Below are 25,639 nucleotides of genomic sequence, written 5' to 3' on the forward strand. Positions count from 1 at the left end.
TTGTCTTCATGAAGGCCAAAGTGGGATTCCAAAGAGGGACTCAGTGTCCCATGTGTGGGGAAGTGAGGCAATTGAGGAAGGAGAACTGTGTCTCAGGCTTTAGTGTGCTGTTTCAGGGTGTAGGCAGAGACTGGGGGCCAAAGCAGGCAGCACGAGATGAAGTAGAAAAGCGAAGACTAGGCAGTTCCAGTTCCAGGGTTCTTCTCCTGAAGGGAAGCATTTCAAGATAGCTTTTGCTTTGGCAAAACACTTGTCTTCGTGGCTCTAAGTTTAGGCAGCAGACAGGACTTGGGTTTGTGCTGAGGAGAAGGGGAAATTGGTAGTTCCGGGTGTGACTTCACTCGCTCATCAGCCCGGCAAACATCTGCCAGGCTGTTGTGTGTCGGGTGCTATTCTCAGCTCTGGGAATGTATGAACAAGACACACTGAAATCCCTGCCTACCTCTATATAGTCACTTAACTCTTGCTGTGTCGTCTATCTAAAAACTGGATCAATAAATGGTAAGTGAATAATTCCTTAGACAGATGAATGAAAGTCTGTGAGCAAGCCAAACAGAAGATTGTGTTAGACACAGTTTTCTTGTGACTAGAAGTTGAAGCAGCTAGGGACTGTAGGAGAGCAAGTGGGTGGCCTAGAGTCTGTAGGCTTTCTCTGTGAAGCTGGGGGCAGGTTATCTGGAGATCGACTGGAGGGACACGAAGCCCATTTCAGTTCAGGACAAGGAAAAGGTTTTCTAAGAACTAGCGTGCTGGGTCAGTGGAGCTGACCTCTGGCAGACAGTGTTTGTAAATTGAGGTGGCACTCCCCCCATCACTGAGTAAGGGACAGCTGGCATGATGCCTGTAACATGCAGAAACTTGGACAATGTTACTCTTATGACGCTGCCAAAGGGTTTCTGAGCCGTGGGACTGTTGGGCAGCTGTGGTTGAAGGTAACCCCAAAGGTGAGGCAGTTACAGCATGCCATGGGAGCTGAAGGTGTGGGGCCACATCTCAGAACAAAGCTATGTGCATGGCCAGAGAGGTGCCTGAAATGGGTGTGTTCTTGGAAAGTATAGGCTCCTTGCCTGTTTTCCCCAGCCTTCACAAAGTAAGGCTGTCAAGATGCCTGAGGTGTTTCATTTTGAGTCTTGCCCTGGAGGCTCTGTGCACTTCTACTGGGTAATAAACCCAGATTTCTGTTGCCTACAGATGACCATTCCATTCTAGTAATTTTTTTTTAAAAAATTTGCTTTCAGCTAAAAATTTAGAAATTGTTGCTCTGGCCCTGGGCTGACTTGAAACTCGTAACTGGGCCTGCATTTGTACTAGCCTGAGGCCTTTTATTTACTGTCAATAACTGCCTGACTAAAACATTGACTGTTGTTGCTTTCTGCGTCATTCGCATAGCATAGGCTTAAGCATTTCTTTCTTGAGCTCGAGGGAATGACACTGATACCCTACCAAAGCCTCATTTTCCCATAGAAGGCCTGGCCAAGATTGGTTTTAGACTTGGAACTAATTTTTTTCCACAGGAACCAAAAGTTTCTATTAACTACTTGTCGTTCTGGGGGTGTGGCTCAGGGGCGGGGTGCTTGCTGTAGCACTTGACCGTGGGGGAACAGATCCTCCATCCTTAGGGGAGGTCTTTAAGTCAGTCCCTTCGCTTCTCGTCCTTCACTTTTTAGCGGCAGATAATGCACACTTTGATTAGTTGGTGGTTATAGGGTCTGCATGTTTTCTCACCATCCTGGTGTGTCAACTGAAAACACTATTCATGGACTTTGATTTCCGAAGACTGAAGTGTTTTATATCCCACCTGTTAACACCTGTGCACACATAGACACACACACACATCTTTGACAGTCCTGGTTTCACTAAGTTACCTATGTGGTGGCATAAGGAAACACCCTGTATCCAGAGATGTAGACTAACCTGTAAGGATGCACTGGCCCACCAGCCTAGTAGTAAAATAAGAACATCATAAATTTGCATATTATAGAACAGGTCTGGAAGCAGAATAATGCGAAGATTTCAGGTTTCCTTCCTTTTTAGTACCAAAAAGAAAAAAACCCTTTTTGCTTTTTAAAGTCCAGAGAACTGCCATTGATGTCTAATTCTTGCTAGTCTGCCACGTTCCCCCATTAAGGGTCATCTGTAGACAGGTATCTACATCATTAGAAGGAACCTCTTTCAGTCCCCCAAGGCTCAGGAACATTATGGGAAAGGCAGAGAGCATGTGAGAGCCTGGGGCTGAAGAGAAGCTCCGAAGTTATGAGCACTCAGGCTCTCCCAGACGACCTGTGTTCAGTTCCCAGCACCCACATGGTGGTTCACAACCATCTGAAACTCCAGTTCTAGGGTATCCAATACCCTTTATTGGCCTTTGGCACCAGGCACACACATGGTGCGCAGACATAAATGCAGGCAAATGCTCTTAGATGTAAAATAAATACATAAATAGTATACGAGCCTGATAGAAAGGCTGCTGTGGAGCACTCTCTTCCAGGTATGTTGTGGCACTGTTAAAGCCACAGCAGCTGTAATTCGATGCACCCTGCCATATGCTGTGCAGGGCTCAGGAAGCTTCACCCTTTCCAGGGTTTATAGGCAGTTAACGGGAGCTGGGGGAGGGAGTCTTATGAGGCCCCACCCATCCCTGAAGACCTCTAGGCAGTGAGTGGTTGCAGGGTATGGGTGGATTTTCTTGGTGTAGCCACTGATAAGGAACCCATACACTTGTAAATAATCCTTTACCCATGCTCCGGGATCCAGGCCTTATTAAGCTCTGGTTCACTACCCCCCCCAAAAAAAGACGTGAAAATAGAGGGTTAATTAGGAAGAGGAAGGAGGGGGGTCTGGGAGAGTGGAAGTGGCAAGAGAGGATAATGGTAAATTGGTCAAAATTCATTATAGCTCTATAAAAATACCATAATGAAACTCATTATGCATACTTAATATTTGCTAATTTCAATTTTTAAAAAGAATATTCTCTGGCAGAGTTAGATATGTACCCTGTTACACTATATATATATAAAATATATATACACACATACATACATACACACACACATACTTTTTAGCTGATGCTTTGGGGGGTAAATTGTTGATGAGTCTTGGAGCATAGCTTCAATCTGGGATTAGGTTGTTTAAAATGTGCAGTAGCACATGCACCTATACTATGAAGACTTGCGTGCCATCCCTAGAATCCCACCAGAAATTTCTCTTATATTTATGATTCAGTATTTTGTCCAAATATAATTTAGCATGTTGACCCAGTGAAGAATGGGGAAATGTACTATGTTTAATAAACTTCAAGGTGGATGCAAAAGATATATAATGATGCTCATTTATCTGTTTTCTCCTTAGGTGCTTTAGGGAATGAATTTAGCATATTAAGATCGCCAGGGTCTGTTGTTTTCCGAAATGGAAATTGGCCTATACCAGGAGATCGAATCCCAGACGTAGCTGCACTGTCCATGGGCTTCTCTGTAAAGGAAGTATGTATACTTAAAAATAAATAGTTGTAACTGCTTTTAAAACATTTTTTTATTGATTTCTTCCTGTAGTCAAAAAGAGCAACAGACAAACACAAGTACATTTGCTACAGATTACAAAACGTTAAAGGCTCGTCAGTATTTGGGGTAATCTTAAGTACATGTTTCTAAAACCAAGTCTTCATACATCATTATCAATAAACCTCTCTTCATCGTGACAACCTTCATGTGTATAGATGCATCTATCCAGTAATTTAAGTATATTTTTATTTTGAATTGACATGTAATTTACATATTACAGGTGTGCTGCTATTAATAGGTTGTCTTTTTTTTTTTAAAGTGCAGTTAATTTGCTACAAATGCTAAAATGCCTACACATCTCATCTGAAGTTAGATAATGTAACAGTGGCTGTTTTCCTAAAATCAGGCTGTGACCCATGGTAGTCCCTAGCTACTGATAGAACTGTAAGAGAGGGGCCTGGACCCATTCAGTCCAAGAGGCCTGAAACTCAAACCTTAGGAGGACGGGGTGCCACTTGCTCTGTCTTGCTTTTACAGCCTCTTGCCGCTTTGTAAGTTGGCTGCTGACATCATCAGTCACTTGAGATTGCTCCAGGCAATCTCACCCCGATAGTTCTGCTTGGGCACTCCTCAGCAGTTGGGCTAAGGGTCCAGCCCACAGGCTCTGGTTTCTTTGGACAGCCTGAGTGAGCAGGCTCTGTTGTTTACACTGAAGGATGAGATTTGTACCTGGTTCTCTGCAAGCTTAAATTTGACTATAAATGACTGTTCCATTAAGCTTCAGAAATAATTATTAGTAAGGCAACATGAATCACGGTTAAAGGCATTTTATGTATAAAGTGCTTAGTGGAGAGAGAACATTTTGACAGTTCTTGCTATTTCTGCAAGGTAAAAGCAATGCTGTGCATAAAGGAAAATGATTCAGGGGAAGAAAATAACAGCTCGCCAGCTGGAAGAGTGCAGAGCACGCAGGCTTTCTTTACTTGCTTCCTTTTTACACAAAAGTTGTGAGTGAACTTTCTGATAAAGAAAAGTTCTTTACGAACATAAAGAAGGCAGGCAGGCAGGCATCCATGACCCTCCTTAGGAGATTGTGACCGTTGCTTCAGTAAGATGCCCATGTCGCCTTTGAGCGTACCTAGCCAGTGTCATCCCCGGACCCCTTCACTCTGGTTAGTAGGTGTTCCTGGGGAGATAGTTTCCATATTTGAGAATTAAGAACTGTGTTGCACATTTCAATCTTTAGGACCTGTCTTGGCCAGGGCTTGCCGTGGGTAACCTATTCCACCGGCCACGGGCTACCATTATGGTGATGGTGAAGGGGGTGGATAAACTGGCACTTCCGGCAGGCAGCGTCATCTCCTACCCTTTGGAGAATGTGAGTATTTTTTACATAAACTTGGTGCACTGCAAACTTTCTCTGTCAACTGATATGAATGCAAATGAGTTCTGTGTAATAGCATAAACAGCACCCAAGATTAGTATTATTCTGTTAAATATTATCTCAGTATTACCTATGCAACCTTATTGCAGTATCTCCATTGAATTTGCATGTGTTTGTGTGTGCATATGTAATTTCAATCTCTGTATCTTTCTTTGAACTGTCTTTATTATCTTGCTTGTTTTCTTATTTAAAAAGTGAACCGTAGTCTAAACCTCTTTTTTGAAAGCAACCTCTCTAAAACACAATTTCCTTTGAAATTCTTTTGAAAGTAGTTCCTTTTGACAAAAAAATTACATGGTGGTTGTAAGTTTACTAGAACGTGGTCATGCTCTAAGGAGGAGAGTTGTAAGGTAAGGGGAGGCTGCCTCCGTTCTTTTTCTATTGCTGTTATAATCTACTGTGACCAAGGCAACACATAGAAGGGCTTTGGGACTTATGGTTCCAGAGGGATAATAGTCATGGTGGGGTGGAGGGATGGTGACTGAGCAGGACGCTGAGGGCTTACATCTTCAAAGCACAAGCAGAGGGAGCAAGCTCAGAAGGGCACAAATCTAGGCTCTGCAAGGCCATTCCAGTGGCACACTTCTTCCAACAGGGTGCCAAAGAGGAAGGTGAGCAGGAGTTGACAGTGAAATTTTCTTTTCTGTAGGAGGTTAGGGACAATAAACTGCTTCCGTTTGTTCTTAGGAAGAAGTCTAGTAAAACTGCAGCTGCCTCAGAAGGGCTGCCCTGCCCTTCTCTGTCTTGAGGCCCCGAGAATCACCTGGAAACTCAGAATTACAGTTAGAGAGAGAGAGGTTCCTCCCACAGTCACATGATCTCCACTTTGGGAGGCATTTCCACAACCAGGGCTCCTTTGATTGAAAATTGAAGATGAGCTGAGCATGGAGGCACACACTTTTAATCCTAGCACTTGGGAGGCAGAGGCAGGCAGATCTCTGAGTTCGAGGCCAGCCTGGTCTACAGAGTGAGTTCCAGGACAGCCAGGGCTCTGTTACACAGGAAAACCCTGTCTCAAAAAAAAGAAAGAAGGGCTGGCGAGATGGCTCAGTGGTTAAGAGTACCGACTGCTCTTCCGAAGGTCCCGAGTTCAAATCCCAGCAACCACATGGTGGCTCACAACCATCTGTAACGAAATCTGATGCCCTCTTCTGGAGTATCTGAGGACAGCTACAGTGTACTTACATATAATAAGTAAATAAATCTTAAAAAAAAAAAGAGAACAAAAATGAAGGTGAGGTGAATTTGCAACTTGAATCAGAAAACAGGTGTAGTAAGATGTTCATTCCTCTGGATCTATAGTTAACAGGTCAGTCCCAAAGAAACTTGTACATGCATTAAGATTGAAGATGTAGTGGAATGGATAGCCTAGTATAAGCAAGGTTATAGGTCCCATCCCAAGCACTGCAAAAAATGTCAACAACAAAACATGCATCAAAACTGGAACTTAAAGGAAAAAAATTATAAGACATTACTGATGGGTGGTATTTTTGTTTATATTTTAATTGAAATGTTGATTGTGATTCCTTAATTCATTTGTTACTTGCAAATATGTTTTATTGCCAAATGTCTGAGCTCTTTTTCAATAATTACTGTTTTAATTTCTGATTGTGTTATGTTGTAAGACTGATGTGTGTTGCTGCTCACTTTGGGAAACTTCTTTTGCAGACTCACTCTGCTGTGATCCTGTTTATAAGTACATGTGGCATGCTTATAGAAGCACACTATGCGGGCTGGAAGTCTCTTCATAGCTCAGTGCTGGAGTACTTACCTAGCTTGCAGGAAGCCCTAGGTCCAGTTCCCCCCCCCCCCCCACGGCCATGACCTAGACCACAAGGCAAAGCTGAGCACAATGAGGAACCAGTGTCTGTGTAATCCTAGCACTTGGGAAGCTAAGGCAGGAGGAGTACTGCAAAATTGAGGCTGGCCTGGGCTATGTAGTAAGTTTGAGGCAGTATGGGTGGCATAAGACCCTGTCCCAAAGACACCCCAAAACCCATGTATTGGGGCTGGTGAGATGGCTCAGTGGTTAAGAGCACTGACTGTTCTACCGAAGGTCCTGAGTTCAAATCCCAGCAACCACATGGTGGCTCACAACCATTCCTAAAAAGATATGACTCCCTCTTCTGGTGTGTCTGAAGACAGCTACAGTGTACTTACATATAATAAATAAATAAATCTTAAAAAAAAAACCCATGTATTTGGGTCATACCCTTTCCCCGTCCACTTCCCAGTCCTGACTTCGATGAAATCGACTACCTTTGATCCTGCACATCAGTGAGATCACTATTTGTTCAGCACCAGGATTATTTCAGTTAGCATAATGTTCTCACCCATGTTGTCAAAAAGATGTCTCCACCCCCAACCCCCATCCTGCCCTGCGGCCCTTGGAAGGCTAAATGGTATTTTTTTTATTTGTGTATTTACTTATTTATTTTCGGTTTTTCAACACAGGGTTACTCTGTGTAGCCCTGGCTGTCCTGGAACCTACTCTGTAGACCAGACTGGCCTCGAACTCAGAAATCCTCCTGCCTCTGCCTCCCAAGTGCTGGGATTAAAAGTGTGCGCCACCACTTCCTGGCTAAATGGTATTTCTATAAATGTTTTGTAAATGGGTTTTGTTTGTTTGTTTGTTTTTTGTTTTTTTTTTCCAAGACAGGGTTTCTCTGTATAGCTCTGGCTGTCCTGGAACTTACTTTGTAGACCAAGGTGGTCTCAAACTCAGAAATCTGCCTGCCTCTGCCTCCCGAGTACTGGGATTATAGGCGTGCGCCACCACGCTCAGCCGGTATTTCTAATATGTATATATGCTACATTTTCTTTTTTTTTTTTCTGGTACTGGGGTAGAACCTAGGATGGCTTGTACACCAGGCAAGTACTGTCCCATTGACCAATACCCCCAGCCCTAGGACATTTTCTTTATCCCCATTTTTAGAAAGATACTTTGTTTGCTTTCATATCTTTGCTTTTATGACTAGTGCTGCAGTGAGCATGGGGGCATAGTAGATGTCTTCAGTGTACTGATTGCTCTTACCCTTATATATGCACCCAGTGGTCCAGAGAGATGGTTTGCGGCTTAAGAGCATTACCTGCTCCTGCAGACCGCTGGTCTCAGTTCTCCCAGCTCTCATATCCAGCCTCTAACTCCAGTTCCAGATGATCCTGTACCCTCTTCTGGCTTTGTCAGGCACACACACAGCTGCATAAAATTTTAATAAAATAATAAACCCTTAGCTATGTCCCTAGAAGTAGCACTACTGGAGCATGCTTTAGTGGTGTAATGTACTGAACGATGGTGATAATAATTAACTTCTGCCTTGGTTTCTTTCCTATTGCTGTGATAAACATCATGACCAAAAGCAACTTGGAGAGGAGCGGGTTTGTGCTAGCTTGTAGCTCACAATCCATCATGAAGTGAGATCGAGGCAGGGACTCGGAGAAGAAACCTTAAGGCAGGAACTGAAGCAGAGACTGGACGAGCACTGCTTACAGGCTGCCTCTCCATGGCTGTTCAGCTTGGCTTTTTATACAACCCAAGCTCTCCAGGTGGTGGCGCTCGCCTTTAATCCCAGCACTTGGGAGGCAGAGGCAGGCGGATTTCAGAGTTCAAGGCCAGCCTGGTCTACAGAGTGAGTTCCAGGACAGCCAGGGCTACACAGAGTAAACCTTGTCTCGAAAAACCAAAAAGAAACAAAAAAAGCCTACCCAAGCTTACCTGTCCGGGGGTGCTACTGCAGTGGGCTGGGCCCCGGCCCTCACGTGAATCCTTAATCATTGCCCCACAGACATGCCTATAGGCCGATCTGATGGTGGCACTTTTTTTCTCTTAATTGAAGTTCCCTCTTCCCAGATGACAATGGCTTGTATCAAATCGCCAGAACGCTAACCAGCATAAACATGTTGTACATTTTTATTTTTTTAGCTGTCTTAAGACACTCCAGAAGAGAGAGTCAGTTCTCATTATGGATGGTTGTGAGCCACCATGTGGTTGCTGGGATTTGAACTTAGGACCTTCGGAAGAGCAGTCGGGTGCTCTTACCTGCTGAGCCATCTCACCAGCCCCATATTGTACATTTTAAATTGTCTGTTAGATTTTAAATATTTTCACCACACAAAACAGAAATCTCATCATTTCTCTCATAAACCAGAGGAGCAAGAAAAGAAATAAAGTATGATTGTATAGTATAAGGCTAGGCAGCAGAAATGAATAACATAGACCTAAGAATGAATGGTCACTGGTTTACTGCAAACTCCTCAAAATTCTCATGTAACTCTTGGAGGTGTGTGGAGGGGACAGAGTGCACGCTGTGGTCGGTGACATGGTGAAGTCTTCATTTGTGCTAATGGATAGTGCCTACTTACCAAGACATATCATGAAAATGTTTTATTTAGAAAGGTGGTGATAGCTGGGTGTGGTGGCGCAATCCTTTAATCCCAGCATTTAGGAGGCAAGAGGCAGGCGGATTTCTGAGTTTGAGGCCAGCCTGGTCTACAAAGTGAGTTCCAGGACAGCCAGGGCTACACAGAGAAATACTGTCTTGAAAAAACAAAAAACAACAACAACAAAAAAACCAACAACAAAAAAGAAAGGTGGTGATAAAAAGGCAGATTCACCAGGACAATTTCTGTCATTTATTATGTGATTACTATGAAAATCACCATGTATTTCATTAATGCATATCTATTGCATTTATGTACAAATATATAAAACCTAGAGCACCATTTAAAATTTATTAGCATAGAAACCCAAATTTGATTTTTGAGACAGGGTCTTTTTTTTAATATTTATTTATTATATGTAAGTACACTGTAGCTGTCTTCAGACACAGAAGAGGGCATCAGATCTCATTACGGATGGTTGTGAGCCACCATGTGGTTGCTGGGATTTGAACTCAGGACCTCTGGAAGAGCAGTCAATGTTCTTAACCAGTGAGCCATCTCTCCAGCCCTTAAGACAGGGTCTTATTTATGTAGCCCCGGTTGGCCTTGAATTCTGTGTTACCAAGACATGCCCCGTCAGTATATGTGGTGCTAGGAATTGAACCCAGGGCTTGCTTCATGTATAACAAGCACTCTACCAACTAAGCCCTGTCCAAACTAAACACTTTGGAGTAGACTAGCCACACACTGCATGGGAAGAAGCTATGACAAGAGCTCACTTCATTGACTGACTTTGAATGGCTGCTTCTGATTATCTTGGAAGAAAATGGGGAAAGAGATAGAAGGCCCAGGGAACAATACACACACACACACACAATCTAAAGGCAGAAATAACCTTTGAATTCTACTTGGCAAGGCTTCCTTTTGTCCTGTTGTAGTTTCAAGTGATCCTGATAAAGAATTTCTTTTTTTTTTTCCCTAGACAGGGTTTTTCTGTATAGCCCTGGCTGTCCTGGAACTCACTTTGTAGACCAGGCTGGCCTCGAACCCGGAAATCCCCCTGGCTCTACCTCCTGAGTGGCGGGATTAAAGGCGTGCACCTTCCTTAATTTGTTCACATTCTTGAACAAACATGCAAAGCTCTCTAAAACAGCGTGGGAAAAGTTACTATGTACCAATCACCCAGGCCTTTTTTACCCGTTGAGCTTAGGAGTCTATATAATTACTATATAGACTGTATAATTATTTCTTTTCCTCCCAAATCTGGTATTTAACTCCTTCATTAGCTTCTCCAGGTTGATTACTGGGGCTATACTCTTCAGCCTCCAACTTTCCTGAGCCAGGTGAATGAGGTAGGCAGGCAAGTTAGTGTCATAGGTGTTTCCACCCAAGCCTGAGGCGGTGTCCACAGAAGGCAGGCACTTGAGAGGCTGCTGACAACAAGCTTTTGTGAACTTGGTTGCTCTTCCCCCTCTCGTTCTTGTGACCTCATTTTGGAAGTTTGGGAAGAGTTTATATGCATGTTGAGTAAGAGGAAAGCATCGTGTCTGTTCCAGTCATGGAATCCTGAAAGTGATGAGCTTCATTTGGATACCAGTATTCTGTCAATAAGCTTTCTATACTTCCCTGCATTTCTGCCTGGACCACATTGGCATTCATTTGCTGCTTTTTGACAGTAGCCTTTATGTGGTACTGGAAGTACTGGATGAAAAGTCACCAAGAAATCTCCAGTAAAACAAAAACATACTGGGTACAGTGTAATTCAGACACTTGTGAAGTGGAGGCCAGGGGTTCACATGTTTGAGTCCGTAATGAAGCTGCATACTAAGTTTGATGCCACTTTGAGCTACTGCTTATTTGAAAAAAAAAAAATACTCCTGCTTTAAACATTCTTTTGTAGCCAGCTATGGTAGTACACACCTTTAATGCCAGCACTCAGGAGGCAGAGGCCAGCAGATCTCTGTGAGTTCAAGGGCAGCCTAGTCTACCGAATGAGTTTCAGCACAGCCACAATTGTTCCACAGAGAAACCCTGTCTCCAAAAACCGAACCAAACAAACCAACCACCTTTGTGTTTGAGTGTATTGTCTGCATGTATGTCTGTGTATCCTTGTGCTTGCCTGGTGTGGTGGAGGTCAAGGGAGGGCATCAGATCCTCTGGAACTCTGGGATTAGAGATGGTGTTAAGGCATCGTGTGGGTTCTGGGAAGCAAACCCGAGTCCTCTGTTTGAAAGGGCACAAAGTGCTTTATTTCCAGACTCTTGTTATTTTAATACTCTAATATAAAAAGTACAATAGTTTTTGAGAGAATTTTTTTTGTAATCTATTTTTTTAATAGTACAGAACAAAACAAACCCAGCATAGCATAGAAGTGCAAATTTTGGTCACACCTGAGGGTAGGGGTGGACAACTTTGTGGGCACTGCTGGTGTTCTTGTCTTAATCTAGTTGGATTAGGAGAGTGCACCCACTTGTACGGCAGGGTTTGTGTACTGTATTGTACGTATGCTGCACTTTAATAAATTCCAGGGGATAGAGAAATGGCTCAGCAATGAAGAGCATTGACTGCTTTTGCAGAGGACCTGGCTTTGATTGCTAGCACCACATGGCAGCCAGCTCACAACCATTCTGTAATCTAGAGCCAACACCCTCTTCTGGTCTCCAGAACCTGGCTTACACCCTATCTTATCTAAGGGACTTAACTCTATCTGAAAAGCACCCGTAAAGATTGTTAGAGCATTATATGAGGCCTGCTTCTCTTTTGTTGAAATTCAGTATCTCAGATTTCCTCAAGCTCTCTCTTTCAATGGAAGCAGATAAAATTACAGTGACATATATGTTCAATTGATATTACAGCCCAAATGTATTGCTGTGTAAAATACACAAAGCTAAGCATACATACCTATAATATATACCTATAAATAAATATATATATAAGATTATACATACATACACACACATATGCACACACATATATAATACACACAATACATACACACACATATATTATACATACACACTCACACACATACATATATATAATATTATACATACACACACTTACATACACATATGTATATATAATATTATACATACACACACACTCACACACATATATAATATTATACATATACACACAGATAATCCTAGAACTTGCAAGTAGAGGTACGAGGACCAGGATTTCAAAACCCCTCACTCCAAAAATACACAAATAAACAACAAAACTAGTTTGTGTTTAATAGTGTCCTATCTTTATGTTTGCAAATTATTTCTCATTTAGGCACTGGGAGATAGACTTAGCCCACTAAGGAGCTCTTGAATCTCCTGTGCCTTCAAAGGGACTCTGTGTGGAAAAGATTTGAGTCTTCTAAGTTTCCATCAAAAGTGCTGGTGTGATTTGTTTATTTGTTTGTTTGTGTGGAGGGTTTTTTGTTTGTTTGTTTGTTTTTTGTTTTTTCGAGACAGGGTTTCTCTGTGTAGCCTTGGCTGTCCTGGAACTCACTCTGTAGACCAGGCTGGCCTCAAACTCAGAAATCTGCCTGCCTCTGCCTCCCAAGTGCTGGGATTAAAGGCATGCGCCACCACCGCCCAACACGTGGAGGGGTTTTTTGTTTTTGTTTTTGTTTTTGAAAGAAAAAACAACAAGGTTGGGTAGGATATTATATGAAAAAATACCACAAAAAAATCCTGGTAAATGTTATGTGGAACCATAAAGAAGATTGAAAAAGCATGTCATTTGCAGGGGAAATTTTAATAGAACATGAAGCAGTAATGTTAGGTGAAAAAAAAAACCCAGAATCTGAAAGTCAATATTACATGTTTTTTATCATGTAGAAACCAGAATCCAACAGGAAAAGAGACAACCGAAAAATAATAGAGGGCGTAGAGAAAAGCCTGGGGAAGGAAGAGTGATGGGAGAGTGAAGGATGGTAGAAGAGGCCCCCATGTTCAAAGCACATGGCAACCTGGGCATCAGAGTGAAGCCTGTAATACGCACAGTTGATATATAGCAAGAATAATGTAAAGAGTTGTCCTCATAGGTGCCTTCCTGAGGCTGCTTGCTTATACAAGCTGGGTTATTTTTCTTTCCACTTTGTTTCAAAAAATAATTGCAGTTTTACTCTTGCATTTCAGGCAGTTCCTTTTAGTCTAGACAGCGTTGCAAATTCCATTCACTCCTTATTTTCGGAGGAAACACCTGTAGTTTTGCAGTTGGCTCCCAGCGAGGAGGTAAGTGACAAAGTTCTTATCTAAGAGCCTTATAAAGAACTGTTATTTAGTGATAGTTTTAAAGTGATTGTGTGAGAACTGCGATGTACTTTGTCTGTCTGTTGGACTTAATCTGCAGAAGGCAGCTAACCTAGCACTCTTGACTCTCCTTGCAGAGAGTGTATATGGTGGGGAAAGCAAACTCGGTGTTTGAAGACCTTTCAGTCACATTGCGGCAGCTCCGTAACCGCCTGTTTCAAGAAAACTCCCTTCTCAACTCTCTTCCCCTCAATTCTCTGAGTAGGAATAATGAGGTAAGTGGTTCATTTGTTGAGTGAATCAAGTAAATGTCATTATTAAATTCCCATTCCATATGCTACTTGAAACCTTAGCAAGACAGAAGTTGTAGAGAATGAAGAATTGGGCTCACTTACTGCTGGGGCACGCTCTTTCTTCTGTTGGGGCAGGGTTCATGACTAAACGCACCTTTTCTGAAGTGCCATTTAGTAAATCATTTTCCTACCAGTGTTGCCAGTTGATCCAGACAGGTCACAAACCAGTCTTCTTGGAGGTTGGTTGAGCTATGAAGATCTGGTGACTCGATGTCATTATTCACAGCTGTTGCTAATGTGGACTCACAGTTTTTGCATCATGTTCTCAGGGTGCTGCAGTAGAGTGACACTCCTGCTTTGTTCATTTGGGTTTTGGAGTTGGTTTTTTGTTTGTTTGTTTGGTTGGTTGGGTTTTTTTTTTTTTTTTGGAGCTACACTTACTATTTAGTACCGGCTGGCTTGGAACTATAGATGGGGCTGACCTCAGACTCACAGAGATGTGCCTGCTTCCTTTTCTTGGGTACTGCATGCACCACCATGCCTGCCAGCCATCCCTGCTTGGATCTCTTGCCCTTTATAGCTATTGTGGGTAGCTAGGAACCATTCTTCCTAATTCTCTGCTTTGGGAAGTGTTCAAGGCAAGTAAGTAAACTGGTCCACTGGTAGGATCTTAAGACAGTGGGGTCAATGCTCAGGCATGGCTTCGTTAGAAGTAAGAGCTATCAAGTGGTAGTCACTAGTATTTATTAGGGAGTGACCATCACCTTTTTGGTAGGAAATAATGGTTCATGTGCGTGCTTTTCTGATAATGGGCCTTGAGCCTTGCAAATAATAAGCATTTCTCTACCACAGAGCTGCCTCGTTTCAATTAGAGTGAACCTACAAGGGGAGGAAAATAATATACATTTACCTGATTAGTATTCAGACTATGTTGTACTTTCCTTGATAAGTGAAGTCCAGATCTCTGCTGTGTATTTAAAGCCATGTCCACTCTTTGGTCTCTGAAGGTTGACCTGCTCTTTCTCTCCGAACTGCAAGTGCTACATGATATTTCCAGTTTGGTAAGTAGGCTGCTTGGACTTTGAAGTCCTATCTGTTTTGGTTCCTAGAAATCTTTAAATAAAATGAGGCCAGTTGAAAAGCTTAAGTATGCCCCACATTTATGATCCCAGGAACACTGAGAAAAAAAAATCTATCTGCAAGTTATCTTGTAGTAAGTGGTTTTTAAAATCATCCTCATGACTGAAATAGATCTTCTTACTTGCCTGCTAGCTTCTGAAGTTCTTTGCCAAACCTTTTTATCTGGGCTGGGTTCAAGGAGTTTGAAAGCTTAGTGCTGGGGGCTAAGGTGGTACTCTGGGTGGGGATGCTGGAGGAAGACACTGATGGTTCCTGAATTCCTCACACCATATCCATCCAAGTAGTTACTGCTTCATGCATTGTCTCACATCTAAGTTTTTAAAACTAAGCAATGAGATTTGTGTTGAATTTATCAGAAACCCATTTAAGGGAGCTCTCTTTGCTGCCATTTTGAACTGTTTTTGTGCTATAGTGCAGTGGTGTGCTTCTGTGGCCAGCTAACGTAGTCAGGTATAAAACTTGACTTGGTTGCATTTGACATCGCCTTTGTTCATTTGTTCTATTTGTTTGTCTGAAGTTGTCTCGTCATAAGCATCTAGCCAAGGACCATTCACCCGACTTGTATTCATTGGAGCTGGCAGGTTTGGATGAACTTGGGAAGCGTTATGGGGAAGACTCTGAACAGTTCAGGGATGCTTCTAAGATCCTTGTTGATGCTCTCCAAAAGGTAAATAGCAATGCTACCTGTAAGAGAGGGTGGCATGTGACCATTTCAGTCTCTTGATGGAGAAATCTTTTGAGGAATGTTGTTGGTTAAAGCCTTTTCTTTTTTCCTCTGTGCAAGGGTGGAACTCTGGGTCTCTCACACACTAGGCAAGCAGTCACTCCAGCACTGAGCCAACTCAGTTCAACTGAAAGATTACTTGATTCTTTGAAGGTTCTCTAATTCTTATGTCTAATAATAGTGTAGTGCTAGGGTTGGGGATATAGCTCAGTGTCAGAGTGTTTACCTAGCATGTGTGAGGCCCTAAGTTCAATTCCCAGGAACACGACCAGAACAAGTAAAGAATGGTATAGGGTCAGAGGTGGATTTGGGGAGGTATGGTGGCATAGGTCTCTAATACCAGCACTGGCAAGGGGAAGACAGGAAGGAGGATCACAAGTTTGAGACTTGTCTGGGCTACATGGTAAGACCCTGTCTCAAAAGACCAACATCAACCAATCCTCAGGTTTACAAAAGTGTGTGTTTGGAATCTCTCTCCAATGCTGGCAGTGGCAGCACTGTGCCTTTGTAGATCCTGACAGTATGTATAACCTACAGCAAACCATTTGAACCGTTTCTAGGTTTGCCTCATTGGTGGTGGTACATATACTAAGTGCAGAACCATCTCCACTGTCTGTCTGCAGAGTGTTTTCATCACCCCGTCGGAAACTCACACAAAGCGCACTAGCGCAGTAGCCTTCGGGCGGTTGATGTGTAATAAGTGGGGGTTTACTAGTCATGGAAAGGAAAGCTCTTCACTGAGGCCTCATTGCTAAACCTCTGTGAGGGCCATGATTAACAGAGAACACTGAAGCACATTTCCTCAGTTCTCCTTTCTGCTTTCTACCCTAGCTTTATATGCCATCAACTTCAATCCCTCATTTATTTAAATGTTTGAATGTATATTAAGGCTTAACTCTTTACTGAATATTTTGTTTGGTTCTTTTTGTTTTTGTTTTGTCTTTTTTTGTTTTGATTTTCAAGACAGGGTTTCTCTGTATAGCCCTGCTTGTCCTGGAACTCACTTTGTAGACCAGGCTGGCCTCGAACTCAGAAATCCACCTGCCTCTGCCTCCCAAGTGCTGGGATTAAAAGCATGTGTCACCACTGCCTGGCTCTTTACTGAATATTTTAACATAAGCAAACCTGTAAGGCTTTTTCCTATCTGAGACACTGCATATTAAAGCTTAAACATATTTGTGCTAATATGCATTAATATTGTATAATATGTAATTTGTAAAGCTACAAATGATTTTAACAAATATGGATTTCTTTAGATACAAAAATAATCAGTATGAAAGGTAGTGTTAATTTGCTAATTTATCCATTCCACAATGTATATATTTTTTGAAACAATACTGTGTATATGACATTTATATCCATTCTTTTTTTCTTCTTTCTTTTTTGTTTTTATATCCATAATTCTTGTCTTTGGTTCATAATCAATATAGTATAACAACTATCCACATAGTATTTCAATAATGTTAAGTGATATATATTTTCTAGAGATGATTTAGGATATACAGGATGCTGAGCATAGGTTCTATGCAAATACTATGCCATTTCATGTAAGAGTATATAGTTCAGACTCTGTAGAAAGTTCTAGAACCCTGTGAATACCAAGGGACAGTTTTACAGAATTGTTAACCAAAGATACAAATGTAAACAAAGTGTATGTATTTTGCCACTAGTCATAATGTTAAAGAAGTGACTTTCAGTTTGCAGATGACATGTACAGTCTCTATGGTGGGAACGCAGTGGTAGAGTTAGTGACTGTCAAATCATTCGACACATCCCTTGTGAGGAAGTCAAGGACCATCCTTGAGGCAAAACAAGAGGTGAGTAACTTTTTGGATCCTGCTTTAATGCATGAAGTTAGCTTACTTTAAAGAAGAAAAGCCTGGGCTGCTAGCAAAATGGCTAGCAGTGAGTAAAGATACTGTGAGATAACAGTGAGTAAAGATACTGGCTGTATGCCTGGCAATCTGGGTTCGATTCTCAGGGCCCACATGGTAGAAGAGGGGACAAAGGGACCCTTGAACTTTGTCCTCTGACCTCCAGACCCACACACTTGCATACATATACACCTAAAATAAATAAGATGTAATTAAGAAATTCGAAATCTTGAAGCTGAGGGTGATGGTGTAGGCCTGTGATCCTAGCATTTGGGAGGTAAAGACAGGCAGCCCAGGAATTGAAGATTATGCTTGACGACATAATAATTTTGAAGTCAGCCTGGCCTGTATGAGAACCTGTCTCAGTAACCCCCTACAGAAAAAAAAAACGCAGAAACTGTTGGTCTGTGAGGGAAAGAAGACCTTTCAGTGCGTTTAAGAGAATTACTGTTAAGGAAGCAGCAGAAGTTAATGAGAGGGGGTGGGTGCCTGTCTCAGCCTCTAGATTCTGCTTTTCTTTTTTTTTTTTCCATTTTTTATTAGGTATTTAGCTCATTTACATTTCCAATGCTATCCCAAAAGTCCCCCATACCCACCCACCCCCACTCCCCTACCCACCCACTCCCCTTTTTTGGCCCTGGTGTTCCCCTGTACTGGGGCATATAAAGTTTGCAAGTCCAATGGGCCTCTCTTTCCAGTGATGGCCGACTAGGCCATCTTTTGATACATATGCAGCTAGAGTCAAGAGCTCCGGGGTACTGGTTAGTTCATAATGTTGTTCCACCTATATATATATATATGTATCTGCCTTCTACTTCATAGCAGGAGCAAAATTACAGTACCCTCACAACACAAGGAACTATATGAACGGTTGCAGCATTAGAAAGGGTGAGACCCACTGACATAGAGGGTCAGAGAGAAGCTTGTTGCCCATGGTAAAATGTGTGTAGGTGCATTGTTTCAAACACAAAGTCTCAGCACATTTGACCATGAAGGGAAAGTGCTGCAGCTGTCACTAGACTGGTCTGACAGTTCACACCTGTAATCCCAGCATCTGGGAGTCCAGAGCAGGAAGATGGAGGACTTAAAGGCTATCCTCACTTACAGGGTGGGTTCATAGCTAACCTGGGCTGGGTTACATGAGACTTTGTCTAAGAAAAACAAAAATTACTTATGGGCCCATTTACAGGGTCCTCCATGCTCAGTCTGAAGGATTAGCATGAGAGTATAGCTATGTATAGCCAGTGCTGATTTAAGGCAGTCTAGAGATGACTGGCTGGATATTGTTGCCTTCCAGGTCCAAGTGAGATGGAAGAGTATCTGCTTAAGACTGCATTTCAGTGAGGCTCATACCTAGAATTCAAACACTCAGAAAGCTGAGGCAGGAGGATTGTCTTAGTTAGGGTTTTACTGCTGTGAACAGACACCATGACCAAGGCAGCTCTTTATAAAGGACAACATTTAATTGGGTCTGGCTTAGGTTCAGAGGTTCAGCCCATTATCATCAAGGTGGGAACCTGGCAGCATCTAGGCAGGCATGATGCAGGAGGAGCTGAGAGTTCTGTCTTTATCCAAAAGCAGACAGGAGAAGACTGGCTCCCATGTGGTTAGGAGAGTCTCATTGCCCACCCCCACAGTGACACACTTCCTCCAACAAGGCTACACCAACTCCAGTAAGTCCACACCTCTTAATAGTGTCACTCCCTAGTCCAAGCATATTCAAACCACCACATTCCATTCCCTGCTCCCCCCAGGCCAGGCTTGGCCCTGTGGGAGTAGGAGTGTAACTGTGGGTGTGGGCTTTAAAGCCCTCATCCTAGTTGTCTGGAAGTCAGTATTCTGCTAGCAGCCTTCAGATGAAGATGTAGAACTCTCACCTCCTGCACCATGCCTGCCTGGATGCTGCCATGTCCCTGCCTTGATGATGATGGATTGAACCTCTGAACTTGTAAGCCAGCCCCAATTAAATGTTATCCTTATAAGGGTTTCCTTGGTCATGGTGCCTGTTCACAGCAGTAAAACCCTAAGACAAACGTCAATTGTCCCAGTAGTCCCTTCTGTTCTTGACTCTAAAGCCAGAGCCACATGGCTAAAGTTGCTGAGTTCTGCTGCTTTCGGGGACTGGATCATGGCCCCTTCTTATTCTAGTACCATCTTTCTGCTTTCCAACTCCCTTATTGCCTAAATTTGGCTGTCCTGGGACTTGCTCTGTAGATTGACCTTGAATTTAGAGATCTGGCTTTTGTCTTCTGAATGCTAGGATTAAAGGCATGTACTACCACACCTGGATTTAAGCTTTTCTTTGCCTGGAATTTGCTCTGTACCACATTGGCCTTGAACTCTGAGATCTGCTTGCCTTTATCTCCAGAGATTAAAGGCTTTTACTGCCACGCTGGGACCTAAACTTAGCTGGGTGGGATCTTGCCACAAAGACACCACTCCCTCAATCTGTTTATCTCCTGGAACACAGGATTCCGCCCCATTTCACTTCCTGGTGCCCTATTTATTACTTGAACCATAAATTTTATGTTTCCTTTCTCAGCTTGCTATGCTTGTTCAAAGTGTTCTTCATGAGACTTAACCAGAGAACAAAGTCTCTGATGGGCATTTTTTTTTTGATACTTCCTTTGTCAATGCAATTACTATAAATCCCTTTAACTTAGCCTCAGCCTTTTCAGAAAAGGGCAGAAAGCAGCCACATTCTTTACCAAAGTATTACAAGACCAGTCCCTTGTCCACATATTAAAATTCTTTTCCTCTGAAACCTCTCCACAGTTCAAATCACTTTCACTAACAAAGTCTTCCATATTCCTACTAGGATGACCCATTAAGCCCCACTTAAAGCATTCCACTGCTTTCCAAATCCAAAGTCCCAAATTCCACATTCTTCCAAACAAAAGCATGGTCAGGCCTATCACAGCAATACACAAGTCCCTGGTACCACCTTCTATCATAGTTATGGTTCTACTGCTGTGAAGAGAAACCATAACCAAGGCAACTCTTATAAAGGACATCATCTCATTGGGGCTGGCTTCCAGGTTCAGCCCATCATCATCAAGGCGGAAACATGGCAGTGTCTAGGTAGATGTGAGGCTGGAGGAGCTAAGAGTTCTATGTCTTCATCCAAAGGCAGACAGGACACGACTGGCTCCCATGTGGTTAGGAGCAGGGTCTCATTGCCCACCCCCACAGTGACACACTTCCTTCAAAAAGGCTACTCCAAATAATAGTGGTACTCCCTGGGCCAAGCATATTCAAATTATCACAAGGTTTGGTGTCAATTCAAGGCCAGGTTCAGCTACATAGCAACACTTAGCCACAGCTAAGTCCTGGAGTTCTTTCTTTCTTCTCCTCAGTTTCCACTATTCAACTTCTAGAAGTTCTAGATAAAAAATAAAGTTTCAAATGCATAGCTCAGCTCTCAAATAAGGCAGTCCTACAAAGTAAAGAGGGGGAATCTGTAGTTAGCAGTCTGCCAGTTGGGTGTGCCAAGAGGCATCGACTCTGTGAGATTGGAACTAACACTTCCTTATAAAGTCAGGGAGGCAGAAACAGCTGCACCTGCAGTAAAGGGGAATCCTGATAGTATCTTAGTTAGGGTTTTACTGCTGTGAAGAGACACATGACCAAGGCAAGTCTTATAAAGGACAACATTTAATTGGGGCTGGCTTATAGGTTCAGAGGTTCAGTCCATTATCATCAAGGTGAGAGCATGGCAGCATCCAGGCAGGCATGGTGCAGGAGGAGCTGTGCGTTCTGCATCTTGAACTGACTGCAGCCAGGAGAAAAGTGACTCTTCTGCACTGGGCAGAGCTTCTAAGCCTATCCTTCGGTGACACACTTCCTCCTACAAGGCCACACCTCTACACGTACCACTCCTTATAGGCCAAACATGTTCAAATTACCAAATTGTTTGCCAACCAGCCAAAGGAAACAGAAAGACACTCAGTGGTCCGCCTCTGCACTGGGAGCAGGACTTATTTCCTGGGACCTTTTTAATCACAGGGATTTCTTTATGTGGATTTGAGGGTTAACTGTATATTGCCTAGGAAGCCTCCAATTGAGAAGTTAACATAAAATCTGCTCCCAGTCCAATGGCAGCTCTCTGGTATTGAGCTAAAGTAAATGTAAAACCTCGGTTAGTCCTTGCCATCAGTACACAGGGCAGAGAGACCCCCACAGCTAGCCCTCCCAAATACAAACTCAAAAAAGTATAAAACATGGGCCCGGCTAATTGACCAAGAAACAGAACATCAAATAACATACGGGCATAACAGATAAGACTTAGAATTGATTAGCAAGATTGTATGTATCTGGGCCTGAAACATTCCTTGGAATATCATTTTAGTGTGATTGGGCACCTACCATCAGCGCCATCACCCCCTACATTCACAGTATCCTTAGCTGTGTACTAGGATGGCCTACTTCACAGAGGACAAGAGACTCCCCTGTGAGGTGTCTTCTGAGTACGTGATGGTCTCAGATTAGACTGTATGTAGTCAAGACTGAAAAATTCTGTGCAATACATATACACTCAGAATGCACATTTTGAAATGGAACCGAATCAGCAAATAAATCCAAGAGAGAGGGACTTAATGGAAGTCCTTTGTATCAGCTTTGAGCTCCCCACAGGAAGGCGCACACAGTTGTGGGCCCATCGTCTCCTCTCTGTCTTCCAGTTGAAATTAGTCTCTTCTGTTACTTTAAGCTGTGGTGAGAGTTTAAGGAATTAAGCCAGGCATGAGAGCACACATCTGCAATCCCAGAATTCCGGAGGTGGAGGCAGGAGGATTGTTAAACGCAGGCTAGGCAAGGCTGAATAGCAAGTCAACCATCTCAAGCAAAAAGACTTTGCATATGTGGAACACTTGCCAAGTCTCCACAGGCTCTCGATTTCTCTCCATTTGTTCCTTAGCACAGGCAAATTAAAGCAGCAACAGCAACTTCAAGACCTGGGTGTTGGGTATGCCCAGAATGCCTCCTGCTGCAATGCAGGAGGAATACTGCCAGACACCCTTGCCTCATGGCTCCTACCTTGTCTTTCTATGTTCCAGGTGGCCCTTTCCAAGTCATCTGCTGCACTGTCACCAGTTAGCTTTGTCTTTGTTTTGAGACAGGGTCTCACTATGTAGCCATGGCTATCCTGGAGTTCCCTATGTAGACCAGGATGCCCTGATCTGCCTGTCTCTGCCTCCGCTGCAGCCACTGCCACCTTTGTTTATAAGGCAAATCTGATTGTATCCCTTACTCTCTGCCTGAAATCAGTCAGTGGTGTCTCCCTGCATATAGGCTCAAGTCCAGATTCTCCATAGCTTCCCTAGTTTTAGCCTCCTCTCCTGCCATCGTCCTACTTTTGAAATTTTCTAGCCAGAGTGAATGACAGACGTGTTCCAAATGATCTCTTTCCCAAGAATAAATTTAGCTTTTCGGACAGTGTACACAAGGGACTGATCCCTGCCCCCAGGTCTGACACGTGTACCACCTCAGCATGGAAAAAAAGGCAGCTGCAACATCACATTTTCCACTCTTAAGTAGCTAATCTATAATATAACTGAAGGTAAATATAATACTCTATCGGGAGAGAAGGCTTGCTCGTGATCTTATCCCTCTGCAAGTTTTCTCTTGCCTTTGACCCTTTCTAAAAAAATGATGCTGGAGACGAAACCAGACATTCGGGCATTGTAGGCAAGCCTCTAGCACTGAGCCACCCCCTACCTCGCTGTCTCCGGTATCCTGGGAAGCGGTCCTTTTTTTTATAATTGGAATGTATATGTATTTATTCTTATTCATGTTCTCTCTTTCTCTCTCTCCCTATCCCCCCCCCCCCAATGCTGGCCCTATAAAGTCTTTTTTTTTTTCTTTTTTTGAGACAGAGTTTCTCTGTGCAGCCCTGGCTGTCCTAGAACTCACTCTGTAGACCAGGCTGGCCTCGAACTCAGAAATCCGCCTGCCTCTGCCTCCCAAGTGCTGGGACTAAAGGCGTGCGCCACCACTGCCCGGCACTATAAAGTCTTAAGTGGTGGTTCATTTGTCCCAGGTTTGTATAAATGGAACCAACCTGCATGCATGCTTACATGTTCTTTGCTCAGTGTTATTTAAAAAAAAAATATCACTGGAGGCCAGGCAGTGGTGGTGAACATCTTTAATCCCACCACTTGGGAGGCAGAGGCAAGCCTGATTTACAGCCTGGTCTACAGAGTGAGTTCTAGCGCAGCCAGGGGATACACAGAGAAACCCTGTCTCAAAAACCGAAACAAACAATGTCAGTGGTGCTGCGTCATCTTCCTGCTCTGTGTCCTACTGTCTGAACAGGCCCCAGTTGTCCATTGTGTTAAAGACAGTCTTGTGCACGTCTCTTGGTTCACATAGAGATGGTTGTGTTCAGGGCTAGGCTTCTAGATCACAGGATCTGCAAACCTTCAATTGCATTGGTTACCACAGAAAATCCTCACAAAGTTGGACTTTCTTCTTTTAGTACCGGTACCGGTACCAGTGTCTTCTCCAGGAAGCTGCCGGTTCCTGGCTCCTCTGCAGGTAGATAGGCAGCTATTATTCCACTTATGAAGTCCTAAGTATCTGTTAGATAGCAAATCATAGACATTTAATCAGAACGATGTTTTAATCTTAAAGTTCTTTCCTATTTATATTTTTTTCCTTTCCTCATTTGTAGAACACCCAAAGTCCCTATAACCTTGCATATAAGTATAATTTGGAGTATTCAGTGGTTTTCAACTTGGTACTGTGGATTATGATCGGCTTGGCCTTGGCTGTGATAATCACCTCTTACAACATTTGGAATATGGATCCTGGATATGATAGCATCATCTATAGGATGACAAATCAGAAGATTCGAATAGATTGAATTTTCCTTATGCTAGACTTAGACAACAGGTTTGGTAATTGGCTGTTTTGTTAAAGTATATCTTTTAGTGTTGTTTAAAGTAGACGGTATACCTTAAGTTTATTAAAAAGAAAACATAGATTTCATTATCTATTTTGTGTGTGCCTATTGTTTCTTTAGAGTGATTTATAGTGTTGACAAGTTGAATTGTGATATAGATTCAATGTGCTCAAATATTGTTGACATAGCCATTTAATAATGTAATTTCATTCCATTTAATACATGTGGAAATACGCACTGAGAGAACTGTAAACCACTTAGTCATGTTACTCGCGCTGGAGAACGCACTGGGTTTCTTAGAGAACCTTAAAATGCTTGACTTCTTGCACAGGCTACGTAGTGCAGCTGTTAGTCACTATGAACTATTTGTAAATGTCTTGATCTGCTGTAAATATCTCTGAGACAGGAGGAAATATGTTAACTAAGAGCAGCCCAAAAATACTGGATATGCTTATCCAATCGCTTAGTTCTGGACGTGTATATGACTAGCAAGCTAGCTGTTTTTAATCTCTTCTGCAAGTTTGGTGATCCGTGTGGTTTAGTAGAGATATTAAAATTATTAAAAATACTATGTTGATTTCAGAAGAGACTAGCTTTGTGGAATATAGATGCTTGTAATTAGGTACATAAAAACAAATCTGTGGGGGATATCTTGAAGCATGAATATAAAATATTTTTATTTCTGTACTTTCCCCCTGTGAAGTTACTCTTGGTTTGTGTGTGGTATGGCTTCAATCTGTAGACTATTATATGGAAGTGGATGATTGCTACTGTTCATGTGCAAATGGACCAATATCTATATAGAATGACAAATAAAGATAATGATTCAAAATCTGTGTCACTGCAATTCTGAATTTATATTATAAAAACCTAATTAAACAGGGTGTTATTTCACCAGGACTGGCTGGTTTATTATACAAAGGGTGAATTCACATTGTTTTCTACATTTGCTTATTCTCATTGCCTCCTAAGACTTTGTACCAATGTAAGGAAAGTATTTTAATTGCTATTCCTGTTACTGAACTTGTGCATAATAAATTTACACTTGACTGTGTAGGAAAGGTTTAAATTTTCCTGTAGCCTTTTAAAAGATGAACAAACACTTGGTTAGAAAATAAAGGGCTTTCTAAGGTGAGGAA

At 42.6% G+C, this 25,639-nt stretch overlaps 1 protein-coding gene across 1 annotated transcript in view; it reads left to right on the top strand.

Moving 5' to 3' along the window:
* Window positions 1–25,639, top strand: part of Atp6ap2 (ATPase, H+ transporting, lysosomal accessory protein 2) — a 29,293-nt gene extending 3,654 nt beyond the window's left edge. Inside the window, exons 2-9 of the mRNA NM_027439.4 lie at window positions 3,349–3,479; window positions 4,744–4,875; window positions 13,455–13,550; window positions 13,706–13,843; window positions 14,869–14,922; window positions 15,519–15,668; window positions 17,423–17,542; window positions 24,270–25,639. Coding sequence (NP_081715.1) covers window positions 3,349–3,479; window positions 4,744–4,875; window positions 13,455–13,550; window positions 13,706–13,843; window positions 14,869–14,922; window positions 15,519–15,668; window positions 17,423–17,542; window positions 24,270–24,461 — 1,013 coding nt within the window. The 3' untranslated portion in view covers window positions 24,462–25,639. The remainder of the gene's footprint in view (window positions 1–3,348; window positions 3,480–4,743; window positions 4,876–13,454; window positions 13,551–13,705; window positions 13,844–14,868; window positions 14,923–15,518; window positions 15,669–17,422; window positions 17,543–24,269) is intronic.

The sequence above is a fragment of the Mus musculus genome, chromosome X (genome assembly GCF_000001635.26).
Source record: "Mus musculus strain C57BL/6J chromosome X, GRCm38.p6 C57BL/6J".
NCBI lineage: Eukaryota > Metazoa > Chordata > Mammalia > Rodentia > Muridae > Mus > Mus musculus.